The 13,388-nt window shown below is 31.2% G+C and overlaps 1 protein-coding gene across 1 annotated transcript in view; it reads left to right on the top strand.

Moving 5' to 3' along the window:
• LOC126881111 (sin3 histone deacetylase corepressor complex component SDS3) overlaps positions 1-13,067 on the top strand; it is a 28,795-nt gene extending 15,728 nt beyond the window's left edge. The window contains exons 5-6 of the mRNA XM_050645157.1: positions 5,580-5,752; positions 12,922-13,067. Of these exons, the coding sequence (XP_050501114.1) occupies positions 5,580-5,725 (146 nt within the window). The 3' untranslated portion in view covers positions 5,726-5,752; positions 12,922-13,067. The remainder of the gene's footprint in view (positions 1-5,579; positions 5,753-12,921) is intronic.
• The last annotated feature ends 321 nt before the right edge of the window (positions 13,068-13,388 follow it).

Genomic DNA, 13,388 nt, shown 5'->3' with positions numbered 1-13,388 from the left:
TTGTAGAAATCTTAGCGGATCACTATCAATTACATTCAAGCAATGACCAATATAACTCTATTTTCTTAAAACACAAAGAAAAATCCGAATTGTCACAAATCGAAGTAGAAGATATTTTATGCCCTCTCAATATGCCTATTACACTAGACGAGCTTAACGAAAGCCTAAGTAATGCTAAAAAAACTTCTCCAGGACCTGATGATATTCCAACTATATTTATTGAGAAATTACCGGAATCGGCAAAGAAAATTTTAGTCGACATCTTTAACAATATTTACACAAATAAAAAGTTCCCTTCAATATGGCGTCAAGCAATTATAATTCCATTTTTAAAAATGAATAAGCCAAAAAACTTACCATCCTCATATCGCCCAATATCGCTCACCAGTAATATATGCAAAGCAATGGAGAGAATATTAAGTAAAATACTGAAATGGCACTTGGAAAACAGAAACCTTTTTACTCCAATACAAAGCGGATACCGTTCAGACTGATCGACAACTGATAACATTGTCCACAAACCATACATACTCATAGACGTTTCACGACCATGTTAATCTTTCGGATCGAATTAACGCCATCTCTTGATTGGAATGGGAACTAAATTGACAAATTTTAGTTATGTGGGAATTTCAAATTATAAATCTTGCGGGATTTTTGATGAAATTTCGCAGGAAATTAAAACAACAGAAAGACAATTCAATGTTTTACTGAAAACTTCAAATGTTCCAATTTGTTTTAAAAATGCTATACTGCCATGTGTCACGTGAAAGCACTGATATGTAATATTGAGTTGAATGAAAATTTTTGAAAGAATCTTGTAGGATGATTGTTTAGATAAATACCTTATAATCTTTTACAAACTTCCAAAATATATAGGCCCGAAATGTTGATGACACACTTGTCTATTGGAATAAACTGTTTCAGGATATATTATATTGTTTTTTAAATGTGGAGAAACACAACACGGGATGATCAATGTAAACTAAAAATTCTACTCACAAAAACGGAGAGGAGGTTAATACAATTGATTAAAATTATGATTAAATCTAATTAAAAACGTAACACCACTATAATAAAACATTTAAGCCACAAACTGTAAAATAAAAAGTAAATAACAAATTAATTTAATTGTCAACTGTCAGTTGTTAAATATGACAAGAGAATTGACTGACAGCGACATCTCTGGATTGGAATGGTAACTAATTTGCTGTCTTGACCTTGACAATTTACGTGAAACGTCTATGAGTATGTATGGTTTGTGACATTGTCGCACTAGAATCCGAAATTCATAAAGCATTTACAAAACAACAAAAAGTAATCGCAATATTTTTTGACATTAAAAAAGCTTTCGACACGACATGGACGCATTATATTCTCAAAATGATGAAAGACTGGAAAATAGATGGTAAGTTTCTCGCTTTTACCAAAAATTTTCTTCAAAACAGGTCCATACAAGTAAAAACCAATGGATTCATATCAACATCGAAATCACTCCATAATGGAATTCCTCAAGGATCGGCCGTAAGCCCAATATTATTCTTAATCGCAATTAATAATATAACAAACTACATAGAGCTTCCTGTAAAAGCTAGTATTTATGCTGATGATCTAGTAATATATGTTAAAAGTAAAAATATAGGTTTAGCTAGGCAATTCTACAAAGAACATTAAACAGCCTGGAAAAGTGGTCTTTAGAGACTGGTTTAACATTTTCAACTGAGAAGATTAAAGTAATAATCTTTGACAAAAGAAGAGAGGAATACAACTTAAACCTGTGTCTAAATGGATATTCTCTGAAACAAGTCCGTGAAATCAAATTTTTAGGTATAGTATTTGACTCACAACTCACATGGACTTCACATATCAACAATTTAATTCAATCCTGTCAACAACGAATAAATTTACTAAGAGTGTTATCCAATCATAAATGGGGTTCAGACACTAGAATTCTCCTAAAGCTATATCAAACATTAATAAGAAGCAAGCTCGACTACGGATGCATGTGTTATGAAACAGCAAACAAAAATCAACTAAAAAAACTGGATATCATTCAAACCACATCTCTACGACTAATCTTTGGAGCCTTTAGAACTACTCCAATAAGAAGCCTTCAAGTTCTAGCAGGAGAAATACCATTATACCTCAGAAGACAATACCTATCACTATGCTACATTTCAAAAATTCTAAGCGCAAAGGAAAATACCTTTCTCGCAAGTTTAGTATCGGAAGAACCACCAGAACAATACAGAAATTACACCACCAAGGCAATACCATTTTACGAACGCATTAAACGATTACCGTATAGCATCAATCAAAACACCTTAGCATCCATAAAAAAATATCAGACACCCCCCTGGACAGTTTCTTTACCAATAGTAGACCTCTCCTTACATAATTCTAACAAACATTCACACCCCTCTGCTGAGATCAGGCTTCATTATCATACAAATTTACTCAAATACTCTTCTTACAAACTTTTCTTTACCGATGCCTCCAAAAGTTGCAACGGAATAGCTGCTGCTACTGTATCAGAAAACGTAATTTCCGCCACTAGATTATCTGATGGCTGCAGTATTTATACCGCAGAACTTCAAGGAATACTTGACGCACTAAATCATTGTAAAAATACAAATGAAAACCAAATACTAATATTATCAGATTCACTAAGTTCTTTACAGGCCATCAAACATGTTTATCCTACCCACATCAATCTATTTCTAATTAAAGACGCGTTGCATCAGCTCCAATTTTCTGTGAACACCATCTCATTTATGTGGGTCCCATCCCATGTAGGAATAACTGGTAATGAGTTAGCAGACAAAACAGCGTTCGAAGCGATAAACAATGTGAACATTCCGACTACAGCAGGCATACCAATCTCTGACACTAAATCGTTATTCAAGAATCATGTAAACAAAATCTGGCAAGAAATATGGGATCAAACAAACATAAATCTGAAAACCATTAAACCAGACGTATCTTCAAAAAATCTTCCTATGCCACCAAAAAGAAAAGACCAAGTAATTATCAGCAGACTCCGGCTTGGACACACATGACTTACCCACAGCTACGTAATCTCCAAAGAACCGCGACCAATGTGCCAAAGATGCCAAATACCTCTCACAGTTAACCATATAATAATAGAATGTCCAGAGTACACTTCAGCGAAAACGATATTCAAGATACCCAACAGCCTGAAAGAAGCACTGGTCACAAAATTCAATGAAGTTCTATCTTTTGTAAATCATTGTAAACTGTATAACAAATTATGATTAATTTTTTTTTCTTTGTAAACTCTAAATAATTTCCATATTTTTGTCATTCTTATATTCTAAAAATGTATCTTTTGCTCTATCTATTTTGTATTATAAATGTACCGCTAATAACCCGAGTTGTTGATGCGGATAAATAAAAATAAAAATAAATAAAAATTGCGTACATTATCATAGTTTTTATTTTACGCAGAACATTTCGGGATACTATAGTAGGTGTGAAGACGATGGAAGAACAATTCATGAACATAAACCTATTTCTGTAACAAATCATCATACGCTAAGCATCAAAATTAACGCATCACCTTAAAAATGGGACATTTTTGATGTCTCGTATTTCCTAAACCCGTTTTCCGATTTTAGTGATTTTTTTAATATGTTATAATTATAGCTTTATTATTCAACAATATCGTTTTAATAATATTGTTGCTAAACAGGTAAGTGTCATTGTATACCGGGTGTAGTAATGATTGTGTGTTTTTTCCTCAAAGTTCGGAACACCCCGTGGAATATTCCAGCCCATATAAAATATTGAAATTAAAACTCAACTGTAGCCTTAGGCTTTCTTAATATTTTGCTTTTTGATTCATTCGCTTATGTTGGATAATAAAAAAGTTAGGTACTTTAACAACTAGCAACGCTCTTCATCAATACAGGATGTTTCTAAATAAGTGCGATAAACTTTAAATGGTAATTCTGCATGAAAAAATAATGACCGTTTGCTTTATAAACATATGTCCGCAATTGCTTCATTTTCTAGATACGGGATGTTGAATTTTTTCTTACAAACTGATTATTTATTTATTACTCTAAAACCGGTTGAGGTATGCAAATGAAATTTAGAAGGTTTTAAGAGGTAGTTATTGCGCGTTTTTTGACATACAACTAAGAATTGTATACTTACCATTGGCGTGCATACGGGTCATATTACCCAGTCATATTACCCGTATGCACGCCAATGGTGAATATAAAATTCTTAGTTGTAAGTCTGAGTTGCCTCTCACCTCTTGTAACATAATGACCTAATGTTACCTATTGACCCACTTACCACGTGTGGGAGTCATATGTTGCCCTAGGAATTTTATCCATCCTTTGGATTTTGCCATGTTGGCATCTATATAAGACTTTTAGTCTGTTTTTGAAAGGCTTTGACCTTTGTATTTTTTGGTTGGCTCATCATGTTCTTGTAACACTGATGATGCTCTTGTTACAGAGCGAAAACGTTTTGTTTATATGTTTGCAGCCCTATAGGGGCTTTTTAAACTAATATACCTTTTACCAAGCCAAAAATTTTTTATTAAATTTTACTTGTAATTAATGGTATACAGCCAGCTACAGGAAATTTTTCCTTGTGGAAAAATTTGTTTATCATAACATCATGCTGTATATATCACTGTAAAGAGATTTAAAAATGCTGCAAAATGACACCTCTCCCAGCATTCTAGCTTAATTAGTACAGCTTCTACAACCTTCTTCAACACCTTCTTCAACACTCAAAGTGTGGTAATGGTGTTTTGGAATTTTTTGGAAAACTTTACATAACCATAGTTCGGAAACGGCTTGAGATAAAATTTAAAATTTTGAATTTTTCTTCACCTAATCATCCACTATGAGTACTCTAAATTTTAACAAAATCTAAATAGGTCAGGAAAGAAATTAATTCAAAGTGTGTTGATTTGACCTGGAATAGCTCGATGGTCAATTTCCCAGCAGCCATTTTTGCCTCTTGCTTTATTCTTTTCTATTAAGCTCAAGAGAGGCGTTTGTTGATGCTCAGGTGGGAACGCCTTTTGATCATCAGGATTTTAGCGAAAAGTTGCCAAAAGGCAACTTTTGGAATTTTGGAATTATAATCTATATATAAAGAGCTTTTATATCACCAAGTTATTTAATTATTGATAAACAATTACCTATCTAAAATTTTAGTTGAAAATTAAAGATTTTGTTGGAAAAACCCGCATTTTCCGGGGAAAATTTTCGTCGAAGTAAATCGGGTAAAACACGTTTCTATGCAGAATTTAATTACGGTGAATTTTTATTTGGGTGCTTTTGTTGTAAAGTTAAAATCTTTGGAGTTATAGAGCAAAAATTGAAAAAACACGATTTTCTGGCGCCATTTTGTTTATAAAAAAGTAGCACACTATCTGCGGACTTTGCATATCTATATTATTAATATATACAATCATAAGATTCGATTCCAGCAATAACATTGCTCGTAAATAGCTTTTCCCAAAAATGGCCTATTCTCCGATAAATCTGCCCAGACTACTACAACAAATTTAAAATATGTTGATTGTGTTGTAGGTCGTGATATGCACAAGTTTCCAGCCAACATTTCTGCCATTGGTAACGATGCAATTTGGGTTAAGAAATCCGATGGAGCCAAAGTGAGGATCTATACTTCATACTTAGCCAGGGGTAAAGTTTCCATAAAGAGACGAGCTTCATAAAATCCCGAAGAATGAGACCTACTTAAGGTAATTTCCGTCAGGTGTAATATAGGAAATACTTTGTGTTTCTCCGACAGGTTTCATAATACCGGGTGTCCACTTATATTTCCCCCCATTTTAACTGCCTATAACTTCTAAACGACTCAAGATAGAAATATGCAGTTTTCGCTGAAATGTTTTATTTTCGTAAAAGTTTTGTTTGAATGGATTGAATTTTTTATATCGCTTTTAAATAAAAAATGGCGGATTAAAAAAAACGTTGTTGACTTTTTTATTGAAACACCCAGTATATTTTTTTTTGTAAATTGAAAGAACGGTCATTTACCTATCCAGCGATATAAAGTTTTTTAAAAGCGGTTGTCAAATGACAGCAATTAATTTTTAAAATGAGAGATGCAATGTGGAAATCACATAACATAATATCAATTTGCTTAGTTATGTTATTTAGTTATGTGATATCCACGTTGCACCTCTCATTTTAAAAATTAATTACTCAGTCATTTGACAACCGATTTTAAAAAACTTTATATCGCTGGATAGGCGAATGACCATTCTTTCAATGTACAAAAAAATATACTGTTTGTTACATTAAAAAAAAGTCAACAAAGTTTTTTTTCAAAAATCCGCCATTTTTTTTGTAATTGAAAGCGATATAAAAAACTCTAAAAAATGTAGCTTATACAAAAATGAAGTTTATCGACCAAGTAAATGCAAATTTGTATCTCATGAAAAATTGTTCTTTTTTGTCAAATTCCCAGTCGAATATTTCAGCGTGAAATAACCAAAAATTAAGCACTTTTCGGGGAAAACTAATTAAAACTTTTTTAAAGCGTTTAAAAAAGTTTTAGGTTTTTACTCTTTAAATTTTTTGTTTTTACTCTTAAAAATTTCTATTATCAATACTAAGCGAGTTCCGCTCAAAATACAGTTGAAGCATTTTTTGGTAAAAAATGTGAAAATCCCTATCAACTCGCCCAGTCTAACCCAAATGAAACTAATCAATACCGCTTTACAAATTACTTAATTTTTTTTATATGACCTGTAAGTTTCACCGGTTCAAAGTGCATATTTTTGAATGGGTTTTATTTGAAAGGGCTCTGACGAGTCACTAATTACAAGTGTATGCAAATTTTGAACTGCCATGTCTTACAGAACCAATTTTTGTCTTACAGAAAAACAAAATAAAACCAAAATATTTATAAAAGCAAAACCTACATTTCTTTACTCTTTGAGATTTTTTCAAAAAAAAAACTACTATAAAACCAATCTTTTTCAAAAATAAGAACTTCGAACCGATCCAACTTAGGGGGAGATCTTCATGTTTTTTTTTGCAAAAAAGGGGCAAATTTTATTTTGAGCTTGACTCACTTAGTTTTGATGCTAGAAGCTTGCTATAAAATGCTATAAAAAATAAAAATAAAGCTCTTTTTTAAACAACAAAAAAAGTTTTCCCCGAAAAGTGCTTTGTTTGTTGGTTATTTTACGTTGTTGTTTGTTGCTGAAATTGAACGAATAAGAACAATTTTTCATGAGCTACAACTTTCCTTTTACTGTGTCGATAGACTTCATGAATAGGTACACCATTTTTTTTTTGTTTTTTCTAAGCTATATTTTTGCTAAAATATTTTTTCGATAATTTTTCGATAATACTTAATTCGATAAAATATTTATTTTTTTGAGTTATTTGCGAAATTTATCCTGAATACGTTTGTTGAAAAATAAAAATTTTCACTCGCAAGTCACTTGAAAAGTATTGACTTAGATAAAGAAGTTCTATAGAACAAAAGTTGCTTATAATTAGTCCATTTATCCATTTTCGGACTTATTTTAAACGTATATTTTTCACCTCCGAAAAGAGGTGACTTTCACCCCCAAAGTAAAACCAAAGCAACCAACGACACAACTCCAACTTTGAAGTGGAGGATAAGTAGAATCTAAATCCAAATACCCAAGCAAATACGTCGTGACGCTGATAATTATACTCCAAAATGGTCATTTACTGAGCTATTAGTGTATTCATGCACTATTTATGACAACTTACATTTTTCATCTTTATTGGTATAGAATAAAATAGAAAGAAAATTAATAGACGACTACATTATTACATAGTATTATTCTATGAGATGAACAACTTTCTTCGTGCACTACTGTGAGCGAATATATCTACAATTTTATTAATATATACATACGATACATTGTATCTATCTGATGGGCAACTTCATTTTCAATACTACATTGCTTAAAAAACGTTGCGTTGTATGCGCAAAATAATATAACAATAACACATTTTTACATATATTAGACGACAAGATGGGGCCCCTGACATACTGCCCCCCCCCCCCGCAAGCTTCATGCTTGGGGGCCTCTGTTACGCCCCTGATGACAGCCTGTTTCGACCTTAATATCTGTCACATATGTCACTAGGCATGCATAAGTTGATTAGTTAAACCCGTGAGTAATGAACTATTACTCACGGGTAAAGTAATAGGTGTTATCATCTATTCAAAAATAGTGATTAAGGAGCATGTTATTAAACGGTCCTAGAAAAACCATTTTATTATACACTTTTTAACGAATTTTTTGTTGTTTCCTGACCGTGAGAATTTGTAAATAGAAACTTTTTAATTCCTGGGTTAATAAAACACTTTATTAATGTTTAAACGTTTCGACTATTTGACATTTTCAATAAGCACTTTATGCAGTATGATGCAAAAGTGTGAAATCAATTCATTATTTCAGAAATAGACGACTAGCAAAAAAATCTTGCTATCTATATGTTGAACATTACGTCATCAGTGTTCGCGTATTGACGTACTCGAAGATTTTTTAAAATACAAACCCAGTTCACGGGAACCACATTTGAAAGGTCTTCTAATCGGCTTTGCAATCATGTATTATTCGATTATTTATTTCTACAGGGTTAACCAAAATTATGCAGTTAAAGATGACGAAAAACTATGGAATAAATTCAATATTTTAAAAATAGACGTCTTGTAAAAAAATTTAAAACACGTCAATTTTAATTTTTAATTGGCCATCAATTGCTATATTATGTGTTGGAGATTACGGCATTGGTGTTCGCGTAATGACGTAATCGACGATTTTTTAAAATACAAACCTAGTTTATGGGAAACCTCATTTGAAAGGTCTCCTAATCGGCTTTTCAGCAATATATCATTAGTCCTGATTCTTCAATTGGAGATTATCTTCAGATTAAAAATAATCTTCAGTTAAACGTAATATTGCGTTGTTCAATGCAAGTTTAACACTTAACCATCTGTTAACCAGAGATTATCTTAATCGCCCAAAAACGAAGGATTAACGGTGTTAACTAGAGATTTGTAACCTTATTTTCTGGTTTTAAATTAAATATTGTCAAGAAAATTCCAGATTAAAACAACCATAGTTATTGCACTATAATACACTCGGGTGCAAAATTAACCGGACACCTTAAAAATGGGTAATTTTTGATGTCTCGCAATTCCTAAACCTGTTGTCCGATTTAAGTGATTTTTTAATATGTTATAGCTTTATTCTTTAACAATACCGTTTTAATAATATTGTTGCTAAACAGGTAAATTTTCATTGTATACGAGGTGTACCAATGAAACTGTGTTTTTTCTTAAACTTCGCATCACCCTGTGGAATATTCTAGCATTTACAAAATACTGAAATTGAAATTTAACTACAGCCTCATGTTTTCTAAACATTTTGCTTTTTGGTTCATTCGCGTACATTGGACCATTAAAAAGTTAGGTAATTTAACAACTAGCCATGTTTTTCATCAATACAGGGTCTTTTTAAATAAGTATGACAACCTTTAAAGGGTAATTCTGCATGAAAAAATAATGATAGTTTGCTTTATAAACGGTATGTCCGCAAATGCTTTTTTTCTGAGATAGGGGGTGTTGAAATTTTTCTTACAAACTGATGATTTATTTATTGCTTTAAAACCGGTTGAGATATGCAAATGAAATTTGGTGGGTTTTAAGACGTAGTTATTGCACATTTTTGACATACAACTAAGAATTTAATATTCACCATTGGCGCGCATACGGGTAATATGACAGCTCATATTACCCGTATGCGCGCCAATGGTGAATATTAAATTCTAACTTGTATGTCAAAAGTTGTATAATAACTACGTCTTAAAACCCACCAAATTTCATTTGCATATCTCAACCGGTTTAAAGCAATAAATAAATCGTCAGTTTATAAGAAAAAATTAAGCATTTGCGGACATAGGTTTATAAAGCAAACTGTCATTATTTTTTCATGTAAAATAACTCCATAAAGTTTGCCATGCTTATTTAAAAACATACTGTTTTGATAAAAAACATGGCTAACTGTTAAAGTACCTAACTTTTTAACGGTCCAACATAAGCGAATGACTCAAAAAACAGATTGTTGAGAAAACATGAGGCTATATTTGGGTTTAAATTTGAGTATTTTGTAAATGTTAGAATACTCCACAGGGCGATGCGAAGTTTGAGAAGAAAACACAGTTTCATTGGTACACCCGGTATACAATGAAAATTTACCTGTTTAGCAACAATTTTATTGGAACGATATTGTTGAATAATAAGGCTATAACATATTAAAAAATCGCTCAAATCGGACAACAGGTTTAGGAATTGCGAGACATCAAAAATTACCCATTTTTAAGGTGTCCGGTTAATTTTACACCCGAGTGTACATTGCATTGTTATTGCTACTTTTGAATCGTAGATAAGATTTAAAATAATCTATTATAATTTCGTGTCTACATATTAATAGTTATGGCTATTGCTAATAATGGTGTCTTTGATTTTGAAGATGGAGATATCACAGAAGACGAAGAGGTCTTAGCTGTTGTTAATATTTTTTCCTCTACGAAAAAATCCTGTTTTTCGAGTAAAATAAAACTATTTTCATAAGTGGTCAGATAATGAGTTTTTGAATAGATTCCGTTTACCAAAGGAAACAGTTTTTATGATTGTTGATCGTATAAGAGACAGGATAGCTCTTCCTACAAATAAGTATGGACTTAAATGCAAACAAATGCCATGCTATAACTTTTACTCGACTGAGAAACTTTGAGAATAGTTCTTACTATATACGGGACACTAGGTTACAATTAGTTGACTCAGTTATAGATCTGGGTGTTATTCTTGATACTAACTTGAATTTCAACCTACACATTAATAGCATGGTTTCTAAGTCATGAAAGATGCTTGGCTTTGTTAAAAGATGTAGCTATGACTTTACGACTGGTCGTTCTTTAAAACTTCTTTATTGTTCTTTGGTTAGACCACATTTAGATTATGCATCATGTGTTTGGTCACCTCAATATAATTGTCACATTAATAAAATCGAACAAGTTTAGCGTAAATTCTTACGTTATTATGCTTATAAGATGCATTTTACTGGTCAAAGTTATGAGTCCTTATACTGCAAATTATTCGACTTGACTCATTACAGAGTCGTTGTCAACATAAAGATCTTTGCTTCTTATATAACTTAATTCATGGTCATAAATTCTGTATCTCACTCTTAAATAAAATTGGTCTACGTGTACCTTCAAGAACCACCCATTCTTTGACCACCTTCCACGAAGTCATTAACCGTACAAACTATGGTTCAAGTTCCTATTTCTGTAAAACTATTAAATTAGCAAACACATTATCTCCGCATATTGATTTTTTTATGAACGACTTTACTGCGTTTTCCACACAATGAGATTTATATTTAAATTAATGTTTTAATTTCAGGACTGATTTGTCAATTACTGTTATTGTCTTTGTTCTAAGATAAGTTGTACATATTTGTCAATTTCAAAATGTTTTAGATATTTAGATTTTATTACTTTATATTATAGGACTAGCTCTCAATTGTTAAATGAGAGCAAGTAATTTTATTATTGTTTATTATGTATTTACCAATTTTGTACTAGATCTTATTTTGAATTGTTTTTCTAGTTCGTGTGACATTTTAATTGTATTATGTACTAATGGACTTCGGTTCGTCAATAAATAATAAATATAATAGTTCATTAAAAATATATAATGTTACCGTCCAAACCCGATTTCAGGACAAACTAGTTTGGCCTATTGGGCTATTTTTTCCCAGATTTTCATTTTCTCGGAATTTGTAACTGCATCACTTTCTTATTCTCGAGAATATGTTTATATTTTTTAACAAAAGATATTAATATTTCTTCTTCATCTGCCGTAAAGCTCGCAGATCTTTCTTTTATTATTTTATTCCATTTTTTGAAATTTAAATTTAAAACACGAAAATAATCACTGACATGGGGGCTCCACTGCGTCAAAAGTCATGAACACCATCGTTTATACCACGGAACACATTTTTCGGTACAATTTTCACGATAAAATTTGTTCCAAGTCGTTAATTAATAACTGGCAACATTGTTACTGCTTTAGTATTTGAGTTTAATAAATCCGAAAGTTAACCTGCATTGAACAACTTAATTAGAAATAATCTTCGAATTAAATTTAATCATGGTTTACTTAATCCATGAGTTAACCATTGATTGAACAACTAGCCCTAAAATATTTATTTCTACAGGGTTAACCAAAATTATTTACTTAAGTAAAATATAATTACAATAAATATTCAATCACTAAACTAAATTACATTAGGAGATACATAATATACTATCCGTCTTTTTGATTGCATCATTCTTGCTGTCGCCAATTGCAATATTTCTTATAATTTTCCTGTATATTACTAAATATTTATTATAAGTTAATTGCAATAACAAATAAAGAGTTTTGGTCAACCTTGTAGAAATAAATATTTAAATAATTCAATAATCGTTTCACAGGTGATTCGGAGACCTTTCAAAAGAGTTCACATTAAGTAGTTCCCCGTTGATTTTTATTCCATGTTATGGCTAACTCAAGTGCATTTTAACTGGTCCGAGTTAACATTGAACAATGTTGGCGACAAAATGCAACCTTGTCTGATTCCTTTTTGTATGGAGATTTCATCGGTGTAGTTACATACTCAATCAAAATGACAATTTAGCCGTATAAAATACATTTTTTTACAGTAAACGACTTATTTTTTTAATTAAAATTGTAGTTGATTCTCATAAAATATAATAGTTAATGTGTATATTTTTATGTTGTAAATGTTAATAATACGAAGTTTTTTGTACAATAATGTGTTAAAATTTTGTTGTTATGTTTTAGTTCTTTTCAAGAATACCCGGAGTCGTCCCTATTAAAGTTTTCTGAACTTTATATTAAGATTTATTCCTTCTTGAAGATACCTGAAATGATTCTGTATAAAGCTTACAAATGTGAATTTTACTTTTAATAAAGAATTTTTTATTATATTTATCAAATATCATAATTTTGTGGCCTATATCAGTGATAAAAATAAATCTCCTGAAATATTTGTAAATTTAACTATCGGAACAAAATAATAGATATCGCAACGCAACGGTCTAGTAAAAATAGTGATTTATTTTTTGTTGTGAGGTTTAAAACTTAATTTGACAGAAGTTGCTCTACAACCAAGCACATCTGCTCATAGCCAATGCTAATGGTAACTTTAATAGAAAAGCGAAAAGTCTATAAGATAAAAAAATCACTATTAAAATAAAAATTAAAATAACAAATAATTATTTAAATCTGAAAACTTTCCTTGTTTTAAT

This window comes from Diabrotica virgifera, chromosome 3 (assembly GCF_917563875.1).
Source record: "Diabrotica virgifera virgifera chromosome 3, PGI_DIABVI_V3a".
Lineage (NCBI taxonomy): Eukaryota > Metazoa > Arthropoda > Insecta > Coleoptera > Chrysomelidae > Diabrotica > Diabrotica virgifera.
Note: the sequence above shows the minus strand (reverse complement) of the source record. Positions and strands in the feature narration are given on the sequence as shown.